The following is a 27,715-nucleotide window of genomic DNA, read 5'->3' as shown; positions in this document are numbered from 1 at the left end:
ATACTTTCCTATTTCTACTTTTCTAACATTTCTAGTAACTGTATTAATTCTGATTCGTTTATATTACTTTATTGTAAAGCACCTTGTTATCTGGTCAATACAATTACTATCATTGTTTTTATTACATTTCACATTAAACCGGTTGTCAGACTCAAAAAGCAGAAACTCGTCAGCGTAATCAAAGTTTATTTCATAAGTGATCACACAAACATTCACATTTTTGTCGAGCGTGAACACAAACGGCTCCGTGTCGCACTCGTCTTCATCGTTCACCTGATAATTCTAACACAGACGTCTCTTTAGGTTCAGGTGAATCCAGTTCTCTGTCGGGTCTCTTGTGGTTTCTCACTGAACGACTTGTAATTATCAGACCTTTGGTTCTTTTTTAATGATAACAAACCTTAATTAGACACTGAAAATGTTCAATAAGCTGAAAGACAGTAAGAAACTCACTCACCCAGAGGAACTGAATCACCGTCATTCCCTCGTGTAGAAGTTAACACACACGCCCACGTTTCTCGACATTTACCCTGAACTTTTAATTGCGTTGAACAAAACATTACCTCCACACTCGCCTTCATTATGAACCGTGAGACTGCTACAAATACCTGTAATATACTAGTTACTTCATAGACATGAATCAGAGACGTGTTCAGGGTGTTAAAACCTGGAGCGTTTGAACATTTATATATTTTTCTGCATTGAGTATTAGAACAGACCAATGAGGGCAGTTTAATGTAACTGATGCACTATATTTATTCATCTTTTTCCAATACACCTAAAATCAGCTAAATTTCTGTACATCTTCGACTTCTCTCGCACTTTATCGGAGGGCAAGTGCAAAAACCGGAGGAAAAGAAACCGAGTAGGAAAATGAAATAAATAACGACAGGCGAGAGAATGCGGGCGATGAAGGCCGCGGGGTATTTACAATCGAACAAAATCCAGAAAGAAGGTCGACACACAAACAGACTTCGACTGGACCAGGCGGCGTGAAAGCTGTAACGAGTCGCTTCGACTCCACAACTGAGATAAGAAAGTTATATATGGCTTAGATGACATGTGACAGCATGAAAAACACAACGTGGATGCTGAGTTGTCAGATTTCAAATCATGTCTACGACTGCAGGAAACCTCTTTGAACTCACGTATAAAATAAATGCTGATTTCCTGGAAGAATCCAGACGGACAAAGAAAAGAGGAAACCCTCAGTGAGCACATGCAACAGGCTGTAAACATTTTTGATTTGATTGTTGAATTTGAACATGAATTACTTTCTAGAAATGTTCCTTCATTTTTTTTTTGGCCCGTGTAAACTTTGGCAAACTGAAAAAATAAATAAAACACGTAAGAAACACAAATGACTTCCTCGAAAAACACAGTTGTTGTTTTTTTTTCCTCGTCAAGTCTCGGAGCACCGTTAACTCTTCCTACAAACAGCTGCTGCCTCTTCATCTATCGGATGTCGCTGCTGATCGCGTCAGCAAATCAAATAAATAGTTGAATTCAGCTTATTGAACCTTCAAATAACAAAAAACAATTATAAAGCTCTTTTAAAAATGGCTTCTTCTCATTTCTCTTTGTACAGCACCCACACATGTAAACCGAGCAGAACTTAAGGCAATCGAAACATGAACACAAGAGCAAAACTTAACAAACAAAGATGGCGACAGGGAGAAGTTGTGTGGATGAGGTGGAGTGTGTCAGCACGGCTCCCTGGGGGGGGGGAGGGGGGTCTAGTTGGGAGTCACAGCGTTGTCGGGAGTCGTCGCTGACGCCTGCTCCTTGTAAAAGTTCTCGATCTGCTCCTTGTACATCTTCACCACCGCCGGGCGCTTCAGCTTCATGGTCGGACCTGTGGATTAATTAAGGATTAAGGATTAATTCATAAACACTTTTAGTTTCATGTGCTGGGTTTCTACAGTTTCACTTAAAAAGATACAGTGTGTAAGATTCAGGTGAAAGGAATCCTTTGGCATAAACTGAATAAACAACTTTTGTACTAGTGTGTTTCATCTAAAATTGTACAAATTGTTGTTTTCTAGAATGGATCCTTTATATTTAAATACTTTATATTTACATCAGGAGTGGCTCCTCTTCTCTGAGGCAGCCATGTTTTTTACACTCGTCCAAACTGGACAAACTAAAGACCTTTTGAGTTTTTATGAGAACTGAAGCTACCACAGGTTCTCTCTCATGTTTGGAAGGGGAGGGTGAGGTGAGGGGTATTCAGCTGCAACATTACACTTCACCAATATCACTGAATTCTACACACTGAACCTTTAAATTCAAGACTTTTTAAGACCATAATGAAGGAAATGTAAGACCAACGCCAGGTACGACAGATATGAAGGAATATAAAAGTCCTAGAATTACCTAAACTTGCCCATTATTAAAGATTAGGTGGAGGAGAGAATAACCCTTTATTTGTAGTTTATAAACAACGTGCTAATATCTGTATCACTGAGCAAAACTACAAAACACAGAGACACGACAAACACATTTTAAAGTGGTCTCAACCTGATCAAGACCTCCACTCACCCAGCTCTCCCCCAGGGACGGAGAAGTCCCGATCCAGGATGATCCACTTCTGGACGCGCTGAGCGTTGGACGGGGCCTTCTCGTTGACCCGGTTGATTCCCTCCTGGATGGCCGTGTGGATCGCCCGGTCTCGGCCGCCGGCGACCTCGGAGACTAGCTTGGCGTTGCTGCCCAAGCTCCCGCAGATTTCCAGGGCCTCGGAGGACATCTCGTCCTCTGGATCTCCTGTGTCAGCGTTCATCTGGCACTGCAGGGACAGAAAGATTCAAAGGTTTAATTTAAAAATCAAACTACATTGTCTTTTTGGGCAATTTCAAGTGTTTAAATTATAGTTTTTGTTTTTGGAGGAAAGCTGAATTTACATGTAACTACAGTCGAAGCCCACCAGATGGCAGCATCTTAACATCTACAGACAACAGCTCTATGCTCTTTCCCCCCCTGCTGATGCAAATCTCTTTCTGCATTGTTAACAGCCGTGAAGTTTAAAAGCAGATAAAAAGGCAAAGAACGCTCCATCGTGTTTTGAAACCTACGACACAGATGCTGACAAGTTACATCTGATAAACTTCATTTTTCTGATCAGGTGCAATTAAACGCACGGTTTATCTTTATAGAACACTTAAAGTGAGATAAGATATAAAATGCAACATGATAAATTATAACAGCAGCGCTTGACAAGACAAAAAGAAACAATCAGATCGAAATTTAAGAGTTCAACAGAATTTAATTGTATTTTTACCTGAGGATAAATTGGAGTAAATGTGCTTTTTACTCAACTATCATTATGACGACTATATACACACACTTTACAAATTAAAATGTAATATACAAAACATTTTGAAAGAGTGTTTTGTGTGTATTACTGCTGCTGTCATGCCCCTGCCCTCTAACCTCCCTCCTGGTTTAAAGTGGACAAACAGACATGTGGTCTGACCAGGTCTCAGTTTCGGAGGCTTTACCTTAATGGTGATCAGCATGGACAGAAACTTCTTCTTGTCTCCGATCAGCATGGCGTTGCTGATCAGCGGTACGGCCCTTTTCACCGCATCCTCAATGGGAACGGGGGGGATGTTCTCGCCTCCTGCTGTGATGATCAGCTCTGAAAATCACACACAGACACAACAGGCAAGGTTTTAAAGAGTCTCAATAGAGAGAATTTAATTGACGGAACATAAGCCCCTAAGAGTTTCATCTGACTTCGCAGGGATTATGAAACCAGTACCTTTGATTCTTCCGGTGATGAAGAGGAATCCGTTCTGGTCGGTTCTGCCCAGGTCGCCTGAGTGCAGCCAGCCGTCTGAGTCCAGAGCCTCCTCCGTGGCCTCGGGCTTGTTGAGGTAGCCCATGAAGACGTGGCGACCCCAGAAGCAGATCTCGGTATTTCCCTCCTCGTCGATTTTGTGCAGCTTCGTCTTGCACCCTGGGATCTCTTTGCCACAGCTGTGGGATAGAAACAGTCTTCTGTCATTCACATGTTCCAAGCACGTGTTCCTAATCTGCCTCCGAATCTGTGTCTCACATTTCCCATCGTGTGGAAAGGAAAAAACGTACCTGGTGAGCCTGAAGGCATTGGAGCCGGAGATGGTGTGAGGCCCGGAGCTCTCGCTCATGCCGTACAGCTCGTACAGAGGGATGTCCAGACTGAGGAAGAACTCCAGCGTGTCTTTGGTGATGGGGGCGGCGCCCGTGTAACACTTCTTGCAGCGGTCCAAGCCCAGGGCCTTGCGCACCTTTTTGAACACAAGCTTTTTGGCGATTTGGTAGCTGACGGTGGTGCGGCCGACTGCTCCGGTTCTGAAGGGGACAAAGGGTTTGTGTGTCAGAGAGATAAATAAAAGCGAGAGTAAATGAGATGCACTCTGTCAGACACTCATTTGAAATCTGTCTGTGGGCCAACAAAGCCAAAAATCACATGGAAGCAATCTGTTCTCATTATTTCCCCCCAAATGTTTTTTTTTTTTTTTTTTTTTTTTTTTTTAAGGAAACTAATAAGAAAGGTTATAATAAACTTTTTGAAGTTCCAACACAGAGAAAATATAAAAGGTCTGCTTTGTTAACAGTAAATAATACTTGAATTTTCATTTATGTTGAATATTGATTGAATTGCAATTAATCTACTTTTCAGTTGCTTTGGAAATTTCCAGCCATGTGAAGATCAACAAATATAAACAATCCATGCTGCCATTAATATTTAGATAAACTAACTCAGTGTTTCGTTTTTGTCAGTTTTTTCAAGGAATAAATTCTGTCTATGAGCCTCTTTTAGAAAATGACATTACACAACAAAAACAACCAGTAAAAATAAAGCTAAAGCATGGAACCAGGAACTCCTCGACCCGGCGGACAGGACTCTGTCTAGATACAGCTGTGATTTCTCAACAGGCACGTACTGGCTCATCTTGGTCATGTTCGTCTGCAGACCGACGTCTTTGGCCCACGCCGCCACTTTCCTGCGCACGGTCGACGACTTTGCTCCGACAGATTTCATCTTCTCCTGCATCTTTTCCCAGACACGAGGGACGCCCATGAAGGCTGTGGGACGCACCTCCTTTAAGGTCTCTACCAGAGAGCCCTGAGAAAAACACAATAAAAAAAACAGTGTTTATTTTATACTCAAAATCACATTCAGTTTGCAGCTCACAGAGAAAGTCAATTAAAAGCTTTCACCATAAGGAAACATTAGGATCTCAGAGAGATATTACATGAACATGTGTTTGAAACAATGGAGCCTATTCAATTTGTGTAACATGTACATGTGTCTTCCCTCAGGACGCGACTTTAACTGGAACACTCGATAATCCGCCTCTTATCACCAACAACAACAAACGTATACACTTACACACATGTAAGTGAGCGTGAAGCAGTGATGATGATGATGAGTAAAATAAAGAGACTCTTAGAAAATAAACACCCCTGAGTAGCAGCAGCTCAGAAAAGCAAACGTGTTTTTACACAAGATAGAAAATCATGTAATTCCAATAAAAGAACACTTGTGTGAATGAGGATTCCGGGAAAGATCCTGACAACTCCAATGATCCCATGTTGCGTCACAACGTCACCAAACTGACGGTTTTGTCAGTGCAAATTCAATTATTCATTTATTGAGGTGTTTATATATTTTGATCCTCACTATTTACAAACATAACAGAAGAATATCAGAAACTCCTGAGTGTTGTTGTTCATGTAAAAGCAGAAAATGCTGCCTCTCACCTTGAGGGCGTCTGGCTGAGCGAAGTGCGTCTGCCCCCCCACCCTCATGGTGACCCAGATGTCCACCATCTGAGCCGCGATGTGGCTGAGCGGCAGGTAGCTGACCACCTGCTCCTGGGCGTACACGGCGTCCACCAGGCGCACGTGACGGCTGGTGGAGAGCGCGGTCCATGTCAGCTGGAAGGGGGGGGGGGAAAGCGGTTAATACGCTGGGTCCTAAAATGTGCGGCAGGTCACATGTTCTTATCAGCACAGAAATAAACGGTCTATGTAAAGTTTGTGGCCACTGTGTTTTAGGATGTAACACAGAGTTCTTTATGGAACGAAACCATGAGCATGAAAACCAGTTTCCACTGATGCATCAACGGAACAAGCTGTGATGGAAAATGTTTTCAGATTACTTAAGTAAAGTATCAATAGCTACATTATTGCAGAAATACATCATTACAAGGAAAACTACTGCATTTAAATCCTACTAAAGTAAAATTAAAGATGCATTATCAGCAAAATGTATTAAAGAGGAAGCGTCTTCAGTACATTAGTCCCCTGTGACTCATATTATTATGTATTATAAGATATAAGAGTAATACTGATTCATCAATGAATCTGCAGCTGGCTTAACTAAATTTATACACAGTTGGTAAATTTGGTTCATTTCAGTGTTTCCAAACAAGGACCAAGAAAATAAAATACATTTATTTCTGATAGAGGCTTGTCTTTTTGGATTCTCTCAAATGTTAATTTCGAACCTAAAATTAAATTTAACTATGTGATATGTTCAAACATAAGGACACAAGCCAGATCTTTAATTAGGGATTTTATCTAATATTTTTCTTTTTGTGTGGTTTATTTTTTTTTCGAATATTAATCCAAAAAGTAGCTCAAATTTTCAGGTGAAGGTAAAAATGAGTAAAAAGTACAATATTTCTTTATTGAGTACGATGGAGTCAAAGTCTAGAGTAAAATAGGCTCGAGTAAATCTACTGGTTTAGTTTAAGGTTAACGGTTAAACACATTGTTTTCTACTGTGTGAACTGAGCATATTTCTAAAAATCTTTTTAAGTCCTTAAGGTATTTTCTATACATAATTCATAGCGAGCAGTTTTATATATTGATTTGTGCTCATCCTCCTGCTGCGTCTCCACTTTCCTCCGGTTCTCAGAACCAGGATCCAAACTGGTGAAACTTCAGTGTCTACAGAGATTTCTTTTTTCTTTAAAACACCCGTTTAACTTACATTGTCGTGGCTCAGCATGACTCCTTTGGGGGTGCCTGTGGTTCCTGAGGTGTAGATGAGCGTGCAGCATTGGTTGGGCTTCTGGCTGGAGATGATGGCGTCGAGTGGAGTGTCGGGCTCATCGCGTCCCAGCGCCATGAACTCCTCCCACTGTGGAGCACAAGGGGCGAAGGTAAATCACTCTAACGATGCTGCTTGAACCAAAATCCTTTCCTAGCTTGGTCTGGCCATTAACAGCGTGAAACCCCCATAGATATATATAAAGACTAGATGTCTCGTCTGCGTTGCCGGCCAACGGAGCCAGACGTCACCACATGGTGGCCATCTTGCCAGAGGTTGCTCGCTCACCCATAACGTTGTGTTGGTAGTGGTAAATAACCATAACTTGCTCAATTTTCAACCGATTGAAACGGTCTGGTTTGTTATAAACGTCAAAGATGTAGTTATGACACTGCATAAATTATTTTTTAGAAAATAACATAATTATTCAAAAGTATGCAGTGTTCTAAAAACATTCTAATTATGTTATTTTCTAAAAAATGTAATAATTTATGCAGTGTCATATCTACATCTCTGACGTATATAACAAACCAGACCGTCGAACGAGACATCTAGTCTTTATATATCTCTATGGTAACCCCTGTGTGCAGGTCATAGACAGAGGGCGCTCTACTCACTGTGTACAGATTTGGTCTCTTCTCTTCAAGTGCGTCTTTGTACTGGACAATGGCTTTCAAGTGAGGTAGCTGGTCTTCAATCTGTCAAACAGAAAAGGATCTTAGAGCCCACTGCCAGGGATGAATAAACAAGGCCCATTTGCCCTGGACGACAGTTTGTTGTTTTACCTGGAGGATCTTCTGCAGCTGTTTGTGGTTCTCCACCACGATCACATTGGCTTTGCAGTTTTCTGCTACGTACTGACACGCTTCGGGGGTGTTGGTGGTGTAGACTCCCACAGCAAACCCACTGAAACAGAATACAGAGTCAAAAGTTCAAATTCACCGTTTCCCTTTAACTTTTACAGGCACTCACATGAAGCTCAGGAAACAGGAAATGTTTGGTTAAATCCGCAGAACAGTGAGAGCTGGTGTCAAACAGCCGCCTCCATCGCACGTCCTCTTTATTTAAATAGATCTCAAAATGAGTTTTACATCCCCATTATGTTTTCAGCAACTAGCAGGTTTATGCAGAAACTATGGAATGGATTTCCAGACTTTTATTTTGAAAGGAAGAAGAAAGAACTCTTATAACTTTGGCATGGATCTGGAAAAAGGAGTGTGTGAAATATATAGTAGATTGAATTGTACGTGCTCTACTGAGTGCCACTGTTTTTAATAACCTCCACTGACAGGAGACTTTAGGTAAAACAGGTAGAGTCGGTCCTCTAACCTCTCATATTGTCTCCCTTTTTTTTTTTTCTAGTTTCTCATTCCTGCTTATTACGCAACAACAGAAACTTCTTGACCTCGCATCGACTTCTCACGGAGAGCGAGACGAGCAGGACCCGATTCAGTTTTGCTTTTGCTTCCCAGAAACCGCAGGGAGATGTGAGCCTATTACAGAGCAGATCAAAGTGGAACTGGTCCAAACTTTGAGAGTTTCAAACTCAAGTGGATCATCAGGACCAGTTTGTCAAGCTGACAGTGGTTTGAGAAACATTCTGATTGTCATGCGTAAGAAGGCGTGGGAGCGTTGCTACAATCCACACACACAGTATCAATGTGTGTGTTCTACTTCCATGAGGAGTTTCACGAGGGGGACAATCGTCTGACTCACTAAAGTACCCTCACTCTCTTTTTTTTTTTTTTTTTAAGAATAGCAGTTTCCACACTTTACACTGCTTTTTAATAAGAGGACACAAACCAGATCTTTAATAAGGAATATTTTTTAATATTTGTATTGATGTGTGGTTCATTTTTTATCAAATATTAAACCAAAAAGTAATTTAAGTTGTCCGTCGAATGTAAAAATGAGTAAAAAGTATAATATTTCCCTCTTAAGTACAATGGAGTCAAAGTCAACGGTAAAAGGCTCGAGTACATCGACTGGTTTAGTTTAATGTTTAAACACGTTGGGTTCTACTGTGTGAAAGGAGCATAGTTCTGAAAGTAAAGTAAAGTCGGTTTAAGTCCTGAAGTTATTTTCTAATACATAAGTCATAGCGACATATTCAATATATTGAATTGTGCTCATCCTCCTGCTGCGTCTCCACTTTCCTCCGGTTCTCAGAACCAGGCTCCAAACTGGTGAAACTTCAGTTTCTAGCTGTGAACATGTAAAAGCTCACAGTGGTCAGACATGGTGAGAAACCTGCTGCCACATCAGAGGTGTTTTGTGATGTAAAAGCAGCTCAGCAGGATTCTGGTTTCTCTGATGGACTTGACTTCATGTTGACTTTCAGCTGAATGCAGCCGCGCTAACGATTCTTTTCCCCTCGGATTATTCACGTAATTCGCAGTCATTACATTTCATTACATTACAGAGAGGCTTGTGATCACTGTTATGTGATCAGCGCTCGGTTTGAGGCTCAAACCTCGACTCGAGTAAACACGTAAAGGAGGAAGTTCTGCTCTTGAGTGAAGACACTTAGTTTCCACCACCGCTGTCCTTCAGCTCAGTGAAGAAACAGACGTGATCAATCAAAGAGGCTACGTGCGAAACTGGATGACACTTAAGATTGTGTTTCCGTCTGTCGACCTCATATTTAGAGTGTTGGATTGCACCACTCAGATGTGTGTATACAGACACACACACATAAACACACACAGGCCATCAGCACATGATTTCATAAACTCACTGAGATGAAACTCACCCTGCCAAAATGGCTCCAATGTCAGCAATGAACCACTCGGCCGAGTTAAAGCCCAGGATGCCAACGCCATGGTAACGCTCCAAACCAAGCTAGAAAAAAAAAAAAAACTTCTTCAGCACAGACACAATATCAAGTTTTTAAAAACACTCTGATAAATAGCACACATCCAATATCAGAGCTCCATTTCAACCGTAACATTTTTGAAGAATTCCCCGGCTTTATGAAACTGAGGTGTTTTTTTTATACATCACTGAAGTCAATCTATACGCGTTTGTCTTTATTCCTGAAACATTTGATCTGCTGATGGACGGAGAGATCAGGGTTCCCCGTGGTCTCGAGCACGTCGCCACAGCAGCTGTTACCGTGTCAGCAGATACACAACGTACACGAGAGGAACTGATACCGAGTTAAACACAGTGAGGCGTTTAACTTTCTCATCAATCTTTATAAACAGTGGTTGGAATCTAATATGAGACTTTGTCGAGGTTTGCAAATGTGAAAACAGATTTTATTACAGCAACATGAACCTTCTGTAATGACCTTCTGGCTCCCGATGGGTAAAAGGCCACAAGTTCATCTCAGAGAGTCGGGTTCGGATAAGTTTGTACAGAACGACACGTGCGAGTGAAAGTCTGCATTTGTGTGTCTGTGTGTTTGTGTGTGTGTGTGTGTACATGACACTGTGTCTGTGTTGGCAAACTGAGTTTCACAATAAACAATGAGCTCCTCTGTCCTGTATGAGGAGCCGGTCCCGAGCTGCCTCACTGTCTGGCTGCTCACTGAACTTCAGCCTCACGCCTTCACGTGTGCTGTCTGGACTGATGTGGAATCAAAACCAGTTACAGGACAAGAGAGGTCAATCGTTTCAGACCAAACTGAAATCTGATGGAGAACTGTCATGATAATGGAGATAATACCCTGAGCAGATACTCGTCAATTCACTTTAAATGTTGTGAAATTCAGAAGTTTCATGTATTTCAGCTATTTCTCCGACTGAGCAACATCATGTAGAAAATGTCTCCATACTTGATGTTGAAATGTTCGGAATGATTGAAACAAATTAATAACATGTCCTTGGATCTTTTCATCAATACTAGATTACTGAATAAAAAGAACCTACCTTGAGGAAGCTCTTGGCAGCGGTGCGGCAGGACTGGTAGTACTCTTTGTAGTTCAGGCTCTTCTTCTGCCCGCCCTCCTTCCAGCTCAGAGCCGTGCTGTCACCGAAACGCTCCACAGCCGAGGTGAACATCTGGTCCACGGTCAGCGGGGTCTCGGCAGCCAGGCCCGAGTCGCCCATCCTCAGCTTGACCTCTGCGTCCCCCTGGGCGGTCCACAGGCCGAGCTCTGCTTCCGCTGCCGCCACCGACAGGGAGGTCGGGCGCTGGGCGCTCACTGCAATGTGTGAGTAAAGCAAATTCAGAGAAATTAGCAAATGTTCGTTCAAAAGCTTCGTGACTCATCTTTTCACTCGTCTGCATCTGTTAGTCTCCTCATCTCCACCCGGATTTCCCCTAACACCCTTGGTAGTCACATCAGAGTGGACACCAGCCCAGAATTGTCTTAAATTTGCAGAGTCAGATTTGTGTGGCAGTTATTTTCCAGTGTCCGTTGACTTTAGATTTTGGAAGGAGAATGTTGTAAAGAATAGAACAAAAGTTTTCATTTTATTTTAACTCATATCTGTAAATAATAAAACCGCGAAAACTGATAATCTTGTAGTGGTCTCTTGGTTTTATTCAAGACTAGGGACCAATGAGCAGATCTGATCTGAGCCCAGACAGCAGATCCAGTGTCCGACCCACACGTTGCCGAGTCAAACTTCTAAAGTTCAACCACTCGCCACAGCTGCTCACTTCTTTCGGATTGTCTGCCAAGTGGTTTCTCTCCTTATCCCATCTCATTTTTTGACGAGTACAATCACACAGTCAGTATCTACGTCCAGAGTTACAAAGATAACATTTGTAATAAATGGGAGAATGTTTGTCGAGTCTCTTTGTTCATGTTGTGTTTTTAAAACCCGAAAGGAGGATGTGCCACTAACCAAACAGCCAGCAGGATATTAATATACGATGGGGTCATATTGTGGACAGAGGAACTACATGATAGCGGATTTATGATCAAACACAAGAAGCTAATTATCAGAACAGGGATTGTTTTGATAGCCGAGCGGCCGGTTAATGTTTAATATGGAAAACCAGCAGCAGACATGTGCAGCAGTGTTTTTATTTTTACCCTATTTGACTTTGTAATTACGTGGCCACACTCCACGCTGAACTTTTCAAAGTGCAACCAACATGCAACCGGGGACTTTTCTCTCAGTGACGGAGGCAGGAAGGAATGTTTAATGGCAGGAAAAGGAAAGTCAAGCTTTTTCTGCCAGAGAATGCGGAGTTGTTTCGCTTCTGTTTGGGCGGTTTCCTCAGGAAGAACATGATCGCTAGTGCTAGAGTTCAGCAACCAGAGCCGACACAGACTTTACCTAACGTGATCCCATCCAGCTACAGACACGTAATTCTATTATATAAGTTTCCTTCACCTGTTTGTGTGTTTGTGGCCTGTTCAGCTGGGACCTCTGTCGTCTTAGTGCTGCTGGCACCAACCTCCTCGTCCCTGTCCCCTGTGGACTCTTCCTCTGAAGACTCACTAAAAACAATTGGGGAGAGGGGGGGGGACATGTCACTTAACAACATTGGAGAATGAATCCCCCAAGGTTTCCTGCCACGTCTAATCAGAGGCAAGAAAAAACAACAACCTGACCTTGCAGCAGGTAATAAGGGAAAAGTGTGTTTCACCACATTGATAAACACATCTTCATCTTTTTGACAGTTCATATTATGTCCTCAGCTTCAATGTAGGTCTTTTAAAACACTAAAAAGGAGTTTGGAAAATAAAGTTTATACTGTTATAAAACAAAATTTAACCCTCATGGATAACACAGAAGTGATTAAAAAACATTAGAATGACTGACAGGAATATTATCACATACAAAACGGAAATTGCACTAGATACCTAACATCTAATGAAGGTACATTTCCGTCTTCTCACAATGTTTAATTTGAATAATTTCTAATATTAAGCAATAATTTATGCGGACGTACTTGGTTGTATCTGCGATGACGTCATCTAGGGAGGGCGCACTGTCTCCTACGCCACAGGGCGACTCCAGGAAGCCGTCCGCTCGGGGGGGCTCCATCGCCACGGCGTCGGTGGCGGGCTCACACATGGTCACTGAAAGAAAAAGAGCGACGGGGTTCGTTAGCTACATTGGACGAGAGCATCTCGTCAGGAACCTTGTCAAGAAGGAAACTCTGCATCATGCTTACATCCGATGTTTTCTATATATGAACCTTCACGATCAGATAAGGATGTAATATTGAAAGTTGTTTATTGAGTTTTAGAGGTCGATTCGAGCCTTGTTTGAGAAGGTACCCTCTGACTTATAAAAACCAGAGTGAGGATAGCTGTACTAGTCTAATTGTGAGACGGTAAGTTGCACCAGGGTGTGACAGCCAGCAGCTTGTAGTTCTCACACATGAGTGTTGTAGGCCACAGGTCACAGGACTTTTTTTAGCATCCGTAGTTTGGGGTTACACATCCATCTCGGTTACTGATTCTGACAATAAATCTTTACAGCTTCCTCCATCAGCTGCTGGATAAATATTTGTTTTTGCCAATAGTACAACGGCTCTGTTGACTAAATGTGGTTGTGTGGCAACAGAGTGGGGATAAGAGCTGGAGCGGTGGGACGTTTACAGATAACACGGTTTCTCGATACTGAATTTTAGATCGGTGCTTTGAAAGGAAATGGGTCCATTGCTCCGCGCTCTCGAAATTGAAGGAGCGCCACGAGGATAAAGAGAAATGAATCTGATTGTGACACCAAAGCTTTGGTACAAGAGCATAGAGATGAGGAAATAGATTAAAGATTTATTCCCGTTACCAAGCGAACGGAAATGACCAATGATGATCATTGAACAGTCGACAGGCTAGAAGTGTGTTTTCCCCTCCTCGTGTGTTGTTTGTTCTAAACAGAGCAAAGCCACGAGTGAAGCAGATAAGAAGCAGTTAAATGAAAATTGGGGATTTCTTTGTTGGAAACATTGTGGATAAAAAAAAAACTGTACAGAAAATAATTGTGCATTATTTCATTATAAAACCACTGTAAAATTGGTAGTCACTCTCAATCCAAAGTAGCTGAAGTTCAACAAGCACCCACAGAACCCGCCCGGCATTTTCAATAGAAAAAATACTCTCGCCGTACGACATTCCACTGACCCTCGCTACTCTACGTCTATTCCATTTTTTTCATGACATTTCTATGGGCTGACGATGTTGGCAGTCAACACAATATGGTACCACGGTCTGGTCGTTTTTTAGACATTTCAATAAAGATTTCTCACATGTTATATCTATAAATGTTCCGTCAGCACATAAAAGACGATCAGCACATCAGAGTCCACCTCTGCGTTTCCATTACCTCGTCACAGGAACCACGTCAAAGCCTCCTGAACGATAAACCACTACCAACCCGACCACCGTCAAACCCACACCTCCGTGACACTCCCTCGCTCCCCCTCTCATTTCAGCCTCTGCTGTGGCCTGCACCCTCCTCTTTGGTCTGGCCTGTTTATCTAAGGGTGCTGAAAACACATACCAGCAGCTTCGTCTGCCTATTGTAGCAGCAGAGCGTGTCCCACGTGTCAGGGGACAATCGGACAAGTCAAAAGAAACAGGCTCCAGAGAGGTCAGAGGGCAGGATGGGGAAATATTTCCACGTCACGCTTTAAAGTTTGAAGGGAATTTACTGAAAAACATTCCAAAACAATTACAAAAACAGGTTGAATGGACGACTCTGTGTGTTTTTAAAGTGGCAGGAGTGGAATTACGAGCATTTCTGACATTCTGGACTCACGGGGATCGGAGGTCATCCTCTCAGAGCTGACCCCAACCCGTCGTCACTGCTGTAAAAGAAAATCAATCCTCCTCTGGTCATGTGGCGAGCGGCCAGCTGACCCTGAGGAGGCTTCAGCTGGTTGCTGATTACAGCAGAGGCCTGGGAGGTCTCTGAGCCGAGGAGACAGATGTCACCGGGCCAGCTCGGCCACGCCGCTCACATGGACGCGCTGCCATTTTATTTTTTTGCCTCATCGTTCCAATGCAGCTGCAGATTCCTCAGTGAGACAGCTGCTGGACGGCTGCTGGACTGATAGTGTTCAATGGAAGAGTTGAGGGTGGAGGGCAGATCTGGTATGAACTGGGGTCTGATGGGTGGACATTAAACATCCCCCGCTGCCTTACTGGTTTCGGCTGTGTCATTGTTTTGGTCTCGGGCTGGTGGTGGTGGGGGGTGCGGGTGGGGGGGCGTGACGCTGAGCCTGAGAAAAGGTTCAGTCACTCGTTCGCTCCGAGGATGTTCACGGTCTCCAGCATCAGACCGTAAAAAGTCCCCGAGGCTATTTCTTGCCGGCCCCATTTTCACTTTTCACATTATAAGTGTTCCAAATACTGGAACACTTACTTCACATCATATGTGATATGTGTTATTATAAACCATATTGATATTATAAATCATTTTATACAATAATATTGTCTTTTGCACACTCTGTCTACATATTCTTACACTCATAGTATATTATATTATCTATTGTATAGTCAAATACTTATATTTATACCTCTACTATATATCATATCATATTATATCATACTCTTTGTATATTATTTGTATATATAAGTCTATATACACATATTTATACATGTGTACATATTATTATTATTATTATATTTACTATTATTATTATATATACTGTTGCTGCCATTATTACTATATACTGCTATTATATTGGTATAATTACTATCATATATAAACATATATTATGTTATATTATATACTATATATATTGTACTATTTTTATATACTGTCTAACAATAACATTACCATCATATCATCAGTACTATAACCATCATTTTGCCACTGCACCTTATCTACCTATTTATCTTGTGTTTCTGTTTTTATTCTTTCTACCTCTGTATTTTATTGTATTCAAATATACCGGCTGCTATGACGACCTAATTTCTCTTCGGGGATGAATAAAGTAATCTATCTATCTATCTATCTATTTATCTATCTATCTTTGTCTCGTCTTCCTTTCAAAACAGTGTTCCATTTTGTTCCGATGAGCAAACATCTCATGAATCATCACGTTCGGATCTCAAATTAAAAAGGGGGGGGGGGGGAGATGCACACCACTGATTTAGCTCTGGTGTCCCCCCCTCCTACTTCTCGTCAGGCAGTGATATGTCTTGTTACATCAGTTGTTGGTCATTGAATCTTATTGCTCTTTTCACCAACCGCCTAAAAATAACAACATGTACGGAAAGTACACAAGTATCACTTTCAGATTTCATTTCTTCCAATGCTGATATCACTCATAGGATATAATTGTGGGTTTTCCCCTTATAGCTGAACAACTGAAAGCCGGTGTCTTGGAAGTATGGGGAGTGTCAAACAATTATTGTCATTAACCAACCAATTATTTTTTCAGATCATCAATATTTGTTCCGTCTTTTTGACAATTTGAGAATTTGCAATCACAGATGAGGTCTTCAAATGTCTAATTTCACTACAGTGTCATTTTTCTGTTGGATGACTAATGGATTAATTGAGCAGTTGTTAAAAGTCTGTGCAGCTACATCCAAAGATTATTTAATTAATTAAATGTTCAGTTTGTAGGATTTAGATCTCGTGTGGAGCAGCGGAATACCACTCACTTTCCCCTGCCTTACAAACATGAAAGAGAACCTATAGTAGCCTTCAGTTGTCGTAAAAACACTTAAGGTGTTTACTTTGTCCAGTCTGGGCTTCTATAAAAAACATGGCGGCCTCCGTAGAGAAGACCCGCCACAGATGTAAACATTAAGGCTCAATCTGAGGTAAAGAAACAACAATTCATACAATTTAGGTGAGGAAACATCACAAGGATTGTTCTATATTATTAATTCCGGGCCAATAGTTCCCTTTCACCTAAATCTTACACACCGGCCCTTTAATTATTCAGCCAATGAAATGTCAAGAGTAATTGTGAGAAGGTTACCATGACAACTCCATGTCTTATTCTGTTTGATCTCGAGTACAGCACATAAAGATATTGAGATTAAAACAATACGGACACAGAACACGAGCTAATTCTCTTATTTCAGAACCTGGATGATGCAGAGAAGAGCTGAATTTTTCTCCACAATTATCGCTTGAAAAATTCCAAATCCAAAAACTAATAGATTACTTTTCTGTTGATCATTTCATGCTCAGCTCCGGAGCAAATTCCCTGATATTCCCTCCAGCCCTAAAAAGACAGGACGCAGTGTTTGCACCTTATAATGTGGCCACACAACTCGTGCCAGGGCTGATTTATCTGATGGACTCGGCAGCACTGCGCAAACTGACATCACTACTGCCTCCATGCCATGTGGGGGGGGGATTAGGAAAGTGGAGCAGAGTTGGTCATAGCACCAGCTGCTCCATTCACAACGGTTTGGAAACATGAGACTTTAAACCCGTCTCGTGCTTCACGGCTGATTATTACTGAAGGAGACAGACGTGTCCTGTGAATAAATAAACCAGAGGAATGATCACAACGCACAGACCAGAGAGTAAATACAGTGGAGGGACTCTCCCCAAAACAAAAGACCCCCATGCCTGCAAACTTGTGTGAGGTTAATCCTCTGTTAAAAACACACACAGGACCCCACCCACCCACCCCACCCACCCAAGCTTTCAGTTCTCTCTGCTCTCTCTCTCTCTCTTCAGGTCAAACAACCTGCTCCTCTTGAATGCTCCATGTTCACCCAAAACCAAGAGATCACCTGAATCTCATCAATCCACTAAATCAATCAATCAATCAATCAATCCACTGCAGGATCCCTGTGGTCTGCAGCTCCATCACCCAGTGGAGCATCCTCCCAGTGCACACACAACATATCTCATCCAATTCTGTAACATGTATCAGTCAATTCAGCTCATTCAGAACCACATCATGGGTCCTTTTTTAAAACAGCTGTGTAACATTAAGACCACATCTGGCCAATTCAGCATCTGCAGGAGGGAATGGGTTCCACCCCAGACACCAGCAAGACACCAGCATATTTAATGGAGCAGACTTGAGTCATTTCACATCACTAACATTACACAATCTGTTGAAATCAAACTGAATCATCATCATCATCACGAAGCTGGAGAAATGAGATTTGCATTATGGTAAAAGAAAAAAAAATCCACGTCAGGCAGCTGTGGAGTCAAATTGTTAAACCTTGTAAATCAGACTAAAGGAATCGACACCAGAGAATTAATAACTGATATCAACTAACGAGGTTTTCAGGGAATCGTCACTTAACGAGACGTCACTGGAAGTTGAATGAATTCCGTCCAGAAACAGAGAGAAGGTGAGAATGGAGGTGAAGTACTCACACTGCATCGCTGGACGCTTCCTCTGGATTCCCCGGGACAGTTTGTCTCTCTTGTCCACTTGTCTAACGTGTCTCTTTGACGTTGTGTCTTCAGTTTAACCCTAGCTCTCTCTCTCTGTGTGCGTGTAGAGAGATACTACACCGGATGCGTGTCATTCATTTTTTCAAACAGCAGCCGGCTCGCGTAGCCCCGCCCCTTTAAAAAAAGAGCCACACCCAGACTTCTCCCCGCTCTTCCTCCCTCCTCCCTCCTCCCCGCTTCCCCCCCGCCGTCCTGGAGACGCCTGATTGGCTGAAATCGCTCACACCACAAGATACGTCTTCCATATAAGGGAGTGGCGGGGATTGCGGAAGTGGCTGTGTGACGCGCTGCTCGGCTGATTGTTTGAATCGAAGATCGTCGAGTATTTCGAGTTTTGTAGTTTTGGTCGTTACGCACCTTTTAGGCTGAAGACTCACAAAGACACTGACATGTTGTGATGGTGTTAAACAGGAGAGAGCATTAGAGAGAGAGAGAGAGAGATATAGATACACACACAGATAGATACACACACAGATAGACAAATACACAGAGATAGATAGATAGATAGATAGATAGATAGATAGATAGATAGATAGATAGATAGATAGATAGATAGATAGATAGATAGATAGATAGATAGATAGATAGATAGATAGATAGATAGATAGATAGATAGATAGATAGATAGACAAATAAATAGATAGATAAATACACAGATAGATAGACAGATAGATAAATACACAGACAGACAGACAGACAGACAGACAGATAGATAGATAGATAGATAGGTAGATAGATAGATAGAAAGAAAGACAGATAAATACACAGATAGATAGACAGACAGACAGGAAATTTAGGCATCCAGTGTCACAAAAAGCACACAGTGTCACACACATGAGCGTAACAAAAACAAAAGGTCAAGAATAAGTTCACTGCAGTGAGATGACCGTCGAGTCAGCAGAACTCGAGCTGTCAGCGTAAAGAAGTATGTGCGAATAGAGATGTTGACATTACAAATATTTTAAGTACCAGGTGATTGACAGACACTATTAGCATGCACATCTGATGCATGTAAGTCTTTTTTTACAATCCATTATTATTGCAAAAGAGAAATGTGTACTATGCTAACCAGCTGTTAGCTAGATAGCTTCTTTTCTTTCTAGCTAACCATGGCTAGATCAAAAAAATTAAACTCGAAATATAACAGTTTATAATTAATAGACTGATTAGTATGAATTTTAAAATATGCTTTTGATTTTCTTTATCCATGAGTATTAGTATGGCTGTTTGGAGTCATTTCAGACTTACGGTTGACAGGGTCATTAAGATGCTGCATGGTGAACAGGAGGAGGAAAATGAGGAGCAATTCTTGATCTTGAAAAAAATCTCTGATGCTCAGGACGAAGACTATGTTCTACAAAATCCAGCTGGAGTTGTTAGTGTGTCTTGGAATCTAGCTCTCCCAGATATAGAAAGGCTCCTTTAATGGCAAGATGGGTCATCTATGTCATCAAAAGATGATATTGTAGGTGAGTCTTCAAAGTCATTATAGGAGGCTTCTGCAAATGCAGAACGGAAAATAAGCTATAAAAAAAATATAGCAATGAAAAACCCAGCCATGCATGAAATAACACAGGAAATTAATATTGGTGATTTTTGACACATGTTGTGCATTAGTAAGGGTTTACATCGCTTGTGTATCAAAGGGTTAAGCCCAAAATACACAGCACTCCTTCACAAATTCTCCCTTGTGTGTCATTGTGTCTGACAGAACGTGGTCTTGTTAGAGCAGTACCTAAGGTACAGAAACTCAACTAAAGAGTATTGTCCAGGCACATTTGTCCGTGCAAATTGTTATAATATGTTACCTAATATTATTACAAATAAATAATACTTTGTGTATTTACTTTGGAAAGCATGAAATTCTGCATATATTTTTCTTTTACAGGCAGTCGAAATTATGTCATTTTCTTTCATCATTGAAATAATTACCTCAGTCAAAAGAATTTATATTTTGTATTTGTGATTTGCATCACAAGCTGGAACAAATTTGTCTTGTGGGATGTTTAAGACCTCGAGGGCGGTGGTTCCCCACCTCTGATTTTATATGGTTGGCATTCACTTGGATAACATATAAAGGCTGAGTGGGAGAGAGAAGATGAAAGCTGGCAACCATGTTGGACTCCTGGGGTGAAGCGGTACAAACCGATGTAAATATGACATGTATCGAGCCGGCAAAGAACCAGTGCAAAAGATTGCTTCGTTCATTCTGAGGGAGCACCTGGAGACACACACACAGTCCCTCTTGACTGATGATGCTCAAGCCCATCCCCCTACAGAGATACTCGCACACACACACACACACACACACACACACACACACACACACACACACACACACACACACACACACACACTCACACACACACACATACACACAGCTATTCTGACTGAGGTTACTATCGAACAAGGTTTCTGAGGCAAGATACCAAGAGCAGCTGCACTGGCTCCACTTTATGACTTACCACTGGCTGAAATTATACTTACATAATTAAAATATATTTCACACCCATCTTACTTCTTCTTTATATCTTCCATAAGAGTTGAACCAGTGAGGCTGCAAAATAATAATTATTTTGTATTTGCGATATATTTATTCAATAAATTAATTGTTGCAGCTCGTTTATACTGTTATATTTCAGTTTCATGACACGTATACTGGACACTATTTGTACAATAGTGTAGGTTTGCCTTCATTTGTAGTTCAGTGCTCTACTGAATATTTTATAAACACTGAAAAATAATATTCTTGTTTAATCGATCATGAAGCTCATACAAAATACAAAAGTATTGCTGACTGCATCACAGAAATATAAAAGATATCCAAACAAGCTTCTGCTGATAGTCAGAGTTTCTTAAAAGCTCAAAACATTGCTTGCAAACTTATTTTAAGCCCAGTCAAGTGAAAAATAGGTTGTCAGCCAAACCACACACACAACCTGACAAGCCCGTACTTCTAGTTCTTCTGAACAGGGACCTGATAAACAGGGTGCAGACACCAAGACAGAAGCTATGGAGAGGGAACAAATGCAGTAGGAACTTTCAACTCAACCCATAATAAAAAAAGTTGCAGTATGCAAACATTGTACATGTATATAACTATAAAGTAATAAAAACAGACAAGACAAGGCTGTTAGGGCCTGTTGTAAACGTGCATATAAATGTGAGGGACGTATGAGGATATTTCCGTCTGAGCTTTAACCTGCTGTAAGCGACCTTCACTTGGCATTTATATATATATATATATATATAAAAGGTCTCACACTGTATCTGCTGCTGCGACTGCTCAAGAGGTCAGGTAGTTCAAGTAGAGGAAACAGGATGTGCACACACATTTCTCAGACAAGAATATATTCAGAGAATAATATATTCCACCTATGCCTGAGGATGGTGAAATAAATGTGCCTGTGATCATTTTTAGTCATGATCATATACTTATTTTCATGCAGCTTAGCTCACTTGTGTACACAGGACCTCCCCAAATGTGTGCCATCACTGCTTCTATAGAAAGATTTCTCTCAGCCAATTGCCATGAGAGACGAAAACGCAGAGCCACCACACCACAGTGTCACATGACCACCAGAGGTCGGCTGATGCGTTGTGCTCATGCGTACACGCTGAGCTGCTGCTGCAGAATGTGTTTAGTGCTGATGCATGCTGCACTGAGGTTACTGCCGTTCAATGACTTCCTCTCCTGTACCATGCTCAGCGGAGGCGGCGCTGTGATGCAGAACCTTTTGGTGGAATATTGAGTTGAATCGATTAAATGACTTGATGTTTACACATGGGATGTTACTAATTACACATTTGACTCAAATATAAAGGTAGTCTTTTAACAAATGTCTTGGTGTTAAATGTTATTAATGACAAAAGTGGATTATGTTTGGCCAAAATAACAAAATACTTACTGTGTAATGTCACTTATTGTCTGTCTGCATATTAACATGAGTTTGACTAAAAAGATGCCTAAATACAAATACAGATTTCTAAAAAATAAATACTATAGGCAAATATTGATTGTTAAAATATGAAAGAATTGATGAAAGACACAGTTCCACGGTGTGTACATAAACCATGTCATACAACCCAGTCATATAGTTTTTGTCTGTGGCCGCCCTGCTATGTGATTAAGCTTAGTGATGAATACATTTAAAAATTCTGTACTCTGATGACTAATGAAAAATCAAAGTCAATCCAAATACTATTATTATAATTTGTAATTTATAATAATTTGAATACTGAATTCAATGTCTTGTAGTACATTTACTGAAATCAATTTCTTAAGTACAATTTGACTACTTGGGTATTTTTTTTTCTTTTTCTGCTGCTTATTCTCCAGTTTTTCCAGTTTTCCCCAAAAAATTTTAGCATTGAAAAACTACAGCTCCCAGAAGGCTTTGACTCCTCGATAATGGTGAAGACTCATGGAAAATGCTGTCGATAAATCTTGTCTTGGTTTTAAATTCAGAAAAATTAAGATTCGTTTAAATGTAACCACCCAGTACGGTATTACAAACTTATACCACGCAGATTATGGATTGAGAATGTCTGTAATTTTCTATATAGACTTTAGAGAGGAAGCTAGTTGAGGAGCAGGAGCTCACTCTGCTAAACTGCTGCAGACACAATGATGTATGAAGGAATAAGAACTATCAAAGAACTGGAAACAAAGTGTTGAGCTGTTGTCGTTATCAGTGTCGTTGTTAAAATACTGAGCAGGAACATCCTTTAAAATATCAACATGTGTAACTTTCATTCAGAGAAAGTGAGTTTTCTTTTTAATTCCCTTCAACAGGGACAATCATTAACTTTAATGCATCAACACAAACAAAACCATCAAGAGTTACAACCAAAGACACAATAGAGTATAAGACAAGATTTACCTTAATAATAACTGTGATTAAATAGAAAGGTTACACGAGTTACAATCATATTTCCATTACCTGTGTGAGAGGTGACGAGAGATAAATGTGTTAGTTCTTCCTTATCTGGCATTCAAACTCATTTGTGGGCTGAGCTCTGTCACAACTGCTGCAGCCACCTGTTGGTTTGGTTTGACATTCATGCCCTTTACCTTACTTAACTTTTTTTGGGTCAATTTATCCTACCCAGTAAGATGGGTTGTTTGTATCTTAGGTGGCGCCATGTCCTGTCCAAAATCAAAAGATATTCTAATTGATATAATCTAAGACAAGTAAAAGTGGATTTTTTACACTTGCTACATTGTTTGTTGCTGGTATTGTTGCTTGCTTGATTTAATTAATTCACAGAATAGCTGGTGCAAACATTTCCTGTTGGTTGACTTACAGCAGCTATATAGCACATCAAGTAAACTGTCTTAAGGACAGTGGTGTATAAAGTACTTGAAAGCCATACTTGAGTAAAAGTACAGATATCTTACTTGAAAGTGACTCGGGTAAAAGCAAAAGTCACCCATCAGAAAATGACTTGAGTAAAAGTCTTAGAGTCGCTCATATTAAATGTACTTAAGTATCAAAAGTATCTGGTGTTGAAATGTACTTAAGTATCAAAAGTAAAAGTACAAGTACCAAAATTAAAAATGCTAAGTGCTTTTATAGTAGGCCTATAGAGACACAAAACAACCCAAAATTGTTCTCTTCAGGATTTAGTTCAACTGACTGAAAAATTATAACAACACTATATATATAATGTATAATTTTACAAATTTTGAACCCGAGATGCTGAGGTTAAAATAGTATTGGACAAGTGCATCTGAACTTCCAGAGAAAACAAAGAATCAACACAATAGAATAAACATGTGCCTCTTGAGTCTACCTAAGAACACTAATAGACCAAATTAACCTTTTGTGTCTATTAGCTGTATTTTGTAACTGCCGGATGTATACCTGCCTGTATATCTGCCCGCCAGCTTGTCCACACATCTATATGTAAGCCTGTTTATTTATCATTAGACTCTCTTCACTAAATGGACCTGCGGTTGTGTTTGCATTTGTTTCCAGCAGGGTGACAATACACCTGTAGGGTATCTTGCCTGTAGGGACGACAAAGTGAAGACACAACCCTGCTTGAAGTTGTATACATTAGCCAGTTTGTACAATACAAATATTAAGACTCAACATCTTCTAAGTTGTGTTGAGTCAGCACAAAGGGCGACTAAGGATTGGAATTGGCAATATATAGATATATAAAATCTTTGCACAAATTACATTGGCATTATAATGAGTGGAAAACTGGGCCTGATTACCCAGGGTTCCATTTGGCGAGGTCCAAAAAAACCTGAATTGTGTGCGTGAATATGCAGTAGTCCACGACACATTGTTTGTTTTTGGTTGTGTTGGCTGAAAGTTGTTTTTACGTTTGCTTATATAATTGGTCGTGTTGTTTGTTTTTCCATCTTGACTTGTTTTAAATCTGTTTGTTTTCTTTGCGTGGACGTGTAAGACTAAGTAGACACGGCCAACTAATGATAGTCTATTTGCCAACAGTTTTTGTTTAAACCAACTACTTCCAATATTTTCTTTAAGAAAAGTTAACCACTTGCTGCTTCGAGCTATGTATTTATGTGCAGATGTTGACACGAAGCAGGAAAGGGAAAACGAATGTGAATCGAAAAAGGAATACCTTCAAAAAAATCGTATAAAGTCACCTAATAAAAGGCCTCAAAAAGCCAATTCATTTGCCTGAATAATAATCCTTAGAATTTCAATAGGGCCTCATGTCTGTCAGTGCCTGTCAGTGCTCGGGCCCTAATAATAAAGACTGAACCGAGCTCCTGCAGGAGTGAGAGAGCGAGAGAGAGGTGCGCCGTGCGTAAAGGTGCACGTTGCGCCAACCTCCACTGCTCAAGTAACGAGCCATTTTGAGAATGTAAGAAGTAGAAAGTACAGATATTTGTGCTCAAATGTAGCAAGTAAAAGTAAAAAGTCGTCAGGAAAATAAATACTCAAGTAAAGTACAGATATGTGAAAAATCTACTTAAGTACAGTCATGAAGTATTTCTACTTTGTTACTTCCCACCACTGCTTAAGGAAAAACAGAAGCATTTCGGTCAGTATTTATTTTGTATTATTTATTACTATTACAACTATTTGTTACTACTAAAATATATATAATAAGTGAAAAGACCCACAAGAGTGAACGAATCAACATAGACACACATGATGTCTGCAGGAAATATTTTTCCCACTGACTAAATCACGAATAAACATATATATTAGCTACAACAAGGTAGAATAATACAATTCAACTATTTGAGGCCAGAGTCTATAATGAATATAAACACTCAATACAACCATCCCCTCAACCCAAAGCCAGGCAGAAATCATACTTTAAAATTCTGATCGTATATTTTTTGAATTAACTAATAAATATTTTATGTTGGTTTAAAGAAATGCTCCACCAAAAGAAAGAAAAATCAAGATCTGGATCCTACAATTTAAATTAAACTTTATAGAGTATTTTAATCTTGTTAGAGAGGGAGATATGATTTAAGTTGTTTTAAAGTGAATGCGATGGAGACTATGTTGTGTTACAATACGGACACATACTGCCACCATGTGTTACAGATCTGAAATGTAGGAAACAAGGCCAGATGCAAGACTTGTAGTATTTTAAAAGAAAATGTACATATAATGGGCTTATTTTTAAGAATCTGAGGTGATTACATTTAAAAAATTTTAATAAAATTCCACTATAAATGAATAAAAATGTGTTTATATTGTGACCAAATTGTACAGCAACACCAACAAAACATTTTTGTCCCTCGAGCCTCCTGACAGGTAAGTGGGCTCATGATGGTACATATTCGGTTCTAGTATATCTAATATTTATCTATATAGTGACACACTAGAGTGTACTATTACTACTATAACTGTATTTGTATAGCACTCATCTTAACAAGGTTACAGAGTGCTTCACAAAATCCCGGGCAAAAATGGATATATTAAAATAAAAGGTATGGAATTCAGTGCAATTTTAAGCATCAAATCATAACAGTATAAGGTATAGATCTTAACATTCAAAGAGAAACTCAACAGTTCCCACTACTACTATTACTACTACTACTACTACTACTACTACTACTGCTACTACTATTACTACTATTACTACTACTACTACTACTACTACTATAATAGTATAATAACATTGGTTGTATAGGACTCATCTAAACAAGACTACAAAGTGCTTCTAAAAACCCATGGCAAAACATAAATGACCTAAAATAAAAGGTATTTAATTCAGTTAAATTGTAAGCACCAAATAATAACATAGTAATGATAATCAAAATCGGGTTTTATTGCCAAGCAGGTTTACACATACCATGGATTTGCTGTGGAGTGTTTGTGCAACTATAAACTAATAATAATATTATAGTAATATAATATTATTATTATTTTACTATTATTATTATTATTATAAATACTGTTGCTGCTGCCATTATTACTATATACTGCTATTATATTGGTGAAATTGCTATCATATATAAATAAATATTATGTTATATTATATACTATATATACTGTGCTATTTTTATATACTGTGTAACAATAACATTACCATCATATCATCAGTACTTTACCATCATCTTGCCACTGCACCTTATCTACCTATTTATCTTGTGTTTCTGTTTTTATTCTTTCTACCTCAAAATTTTTTATTTTATTCTATTGTATTGTATTTTATTGTATTCAAATATACCGGCTGCTATGACGACTTAATTTCCCTTCGGGGATGAATAAAGTAATCTATCTATCTATCTATCTATCTATCTATCTATCTATCTATCTATCTATCTATCTATCTATCTATCTATCTATCTATCTATCTCAAAGGTATGGAATTCAGTGCAATTTTAAGCATCAAATCAGTATAAGATCAAGATCTTAACATTCATAGAGAAACCCAAGAGTTCCCACTACTACTATTACTACTACTACTACTACTACTACTATTATTACTACTACTACTACTACTACTACTACTACTACTATAATAATAATATAATAAAATTGGTTGTATAGGACTCATCTAAACAAGGTTACAAGGTGGCAAAACATAAATGACCTAAAATAAAAGGTATTTAATTCAGTTAAATTGTAAGCACCAAATAATAACATAGTAATGAGAATCAAAATCGGGTTTTATTTCCAAGCAGGTTTGTATTAGTGTTTGTGCAACTATATAAATATATAAATACGAAACTTCAAAATTAAATATTTATTTATAAAAAGAATACTATAAGCAAATGAAATCCTTTCCCACCACTTCATGGCTAAGAGTGCCTCCTGGTGGTTCAGATCCGGCCCCACAGCTGGGCGGAAGTGGGCGGGGCGCCGGCGGCTCCCTCGGCCCCTCCCCCTTGGTAGCGAGGGCCCTGACGTCGCCATCG

At 39.9% G+C, this 27,715-nt stretch overlaps 1 protein-coding gene across 2 annotated transcripts; it reads right to left on the bottom strand.

Moving 5' to 3' along the window:
• Positions 1-169: 169 nt before the first annotated feature.
• acsbg2 (acyl-CoA synthetase bubblegum family member 2) lies at positions 170-23,333 on the bottom strand. Of its 2 annotated transcripts, none has more exons than XM_061078010.1 (15): positions 23,289-23,333; positions 12,902-13,031; positions 12,340-12,446; positions 10,921-11,195; positions 9,801-9,889; positions 7,834-7,954; positions 7,666-7,746; positions 6,989-7,138; positions 5,752-5,928; positions 4,932-5,113; positions 4,093-4,335; positions 3,764-3,981; positions 3,501-3,640; positions 2,542-2,788; positions 170-1,855 (listed from the first exon to the last, which is right to left on the bottom strand). In XM_061078010.1, exons 2-15 carry the CDS (start codon positions 13,024-13,026, stop codon positions 1,737-1,739), a joined length of 2,274 nt encoding a protein of 757 aa, XP_060933993.1. In that variant the 5' UTR covers positions 13,027-13,031; positions 23,289-23,333; the 3' UTR covers positions 170-1,736. The 2 variants fall into 2 exon arrangements, with proteins under 2 accessions (XP_060933993.1, XP_060933992.1); XM_061078009.1 differs by lacking the exon at positions 23,289-23,333 and adding an exon at positions 18,265-18,394.
• Positions 23,334-27,715: the final 4,382 nt, after the last annotated feature.

This window comes from Limanda limanda, chromosome 9 (genome assembly GCF_963576545.1).
Source record: "Limanda limanda chromosome 9, fLimLim1.1, whole genome shotgun sequence".
Lineage (NCBI taxonomy): Eukaryota > Metazoa > Chordata > Actinopteri > Pleuronectiformes > Pleuronectidae > Limanda > Limanda limanda.
Note: the sequence above shows the minus strand (reverse complement) of the source record. Positions and strands in the feature narration are given on the sequence as shown.

Coding starts and splice junctions, on each gene's coding strand:
- acsbg2 (XM_061078009.1), bottom strand. Junction 3,641..3,763: donor CATCACCGGAAGAATCAAAG/GTACTGGTTTCA, acceptor TGTGATTTTCAG/AGCTGATCATCACAGCAGGA. Junction 1,856..2,541: donor CGTCCCTGGGGGAGAGCTGG/GTGAGTGGAGGT, acceptor ATTAATCCACAG/GTCCGACCATGAAGCTGAAG.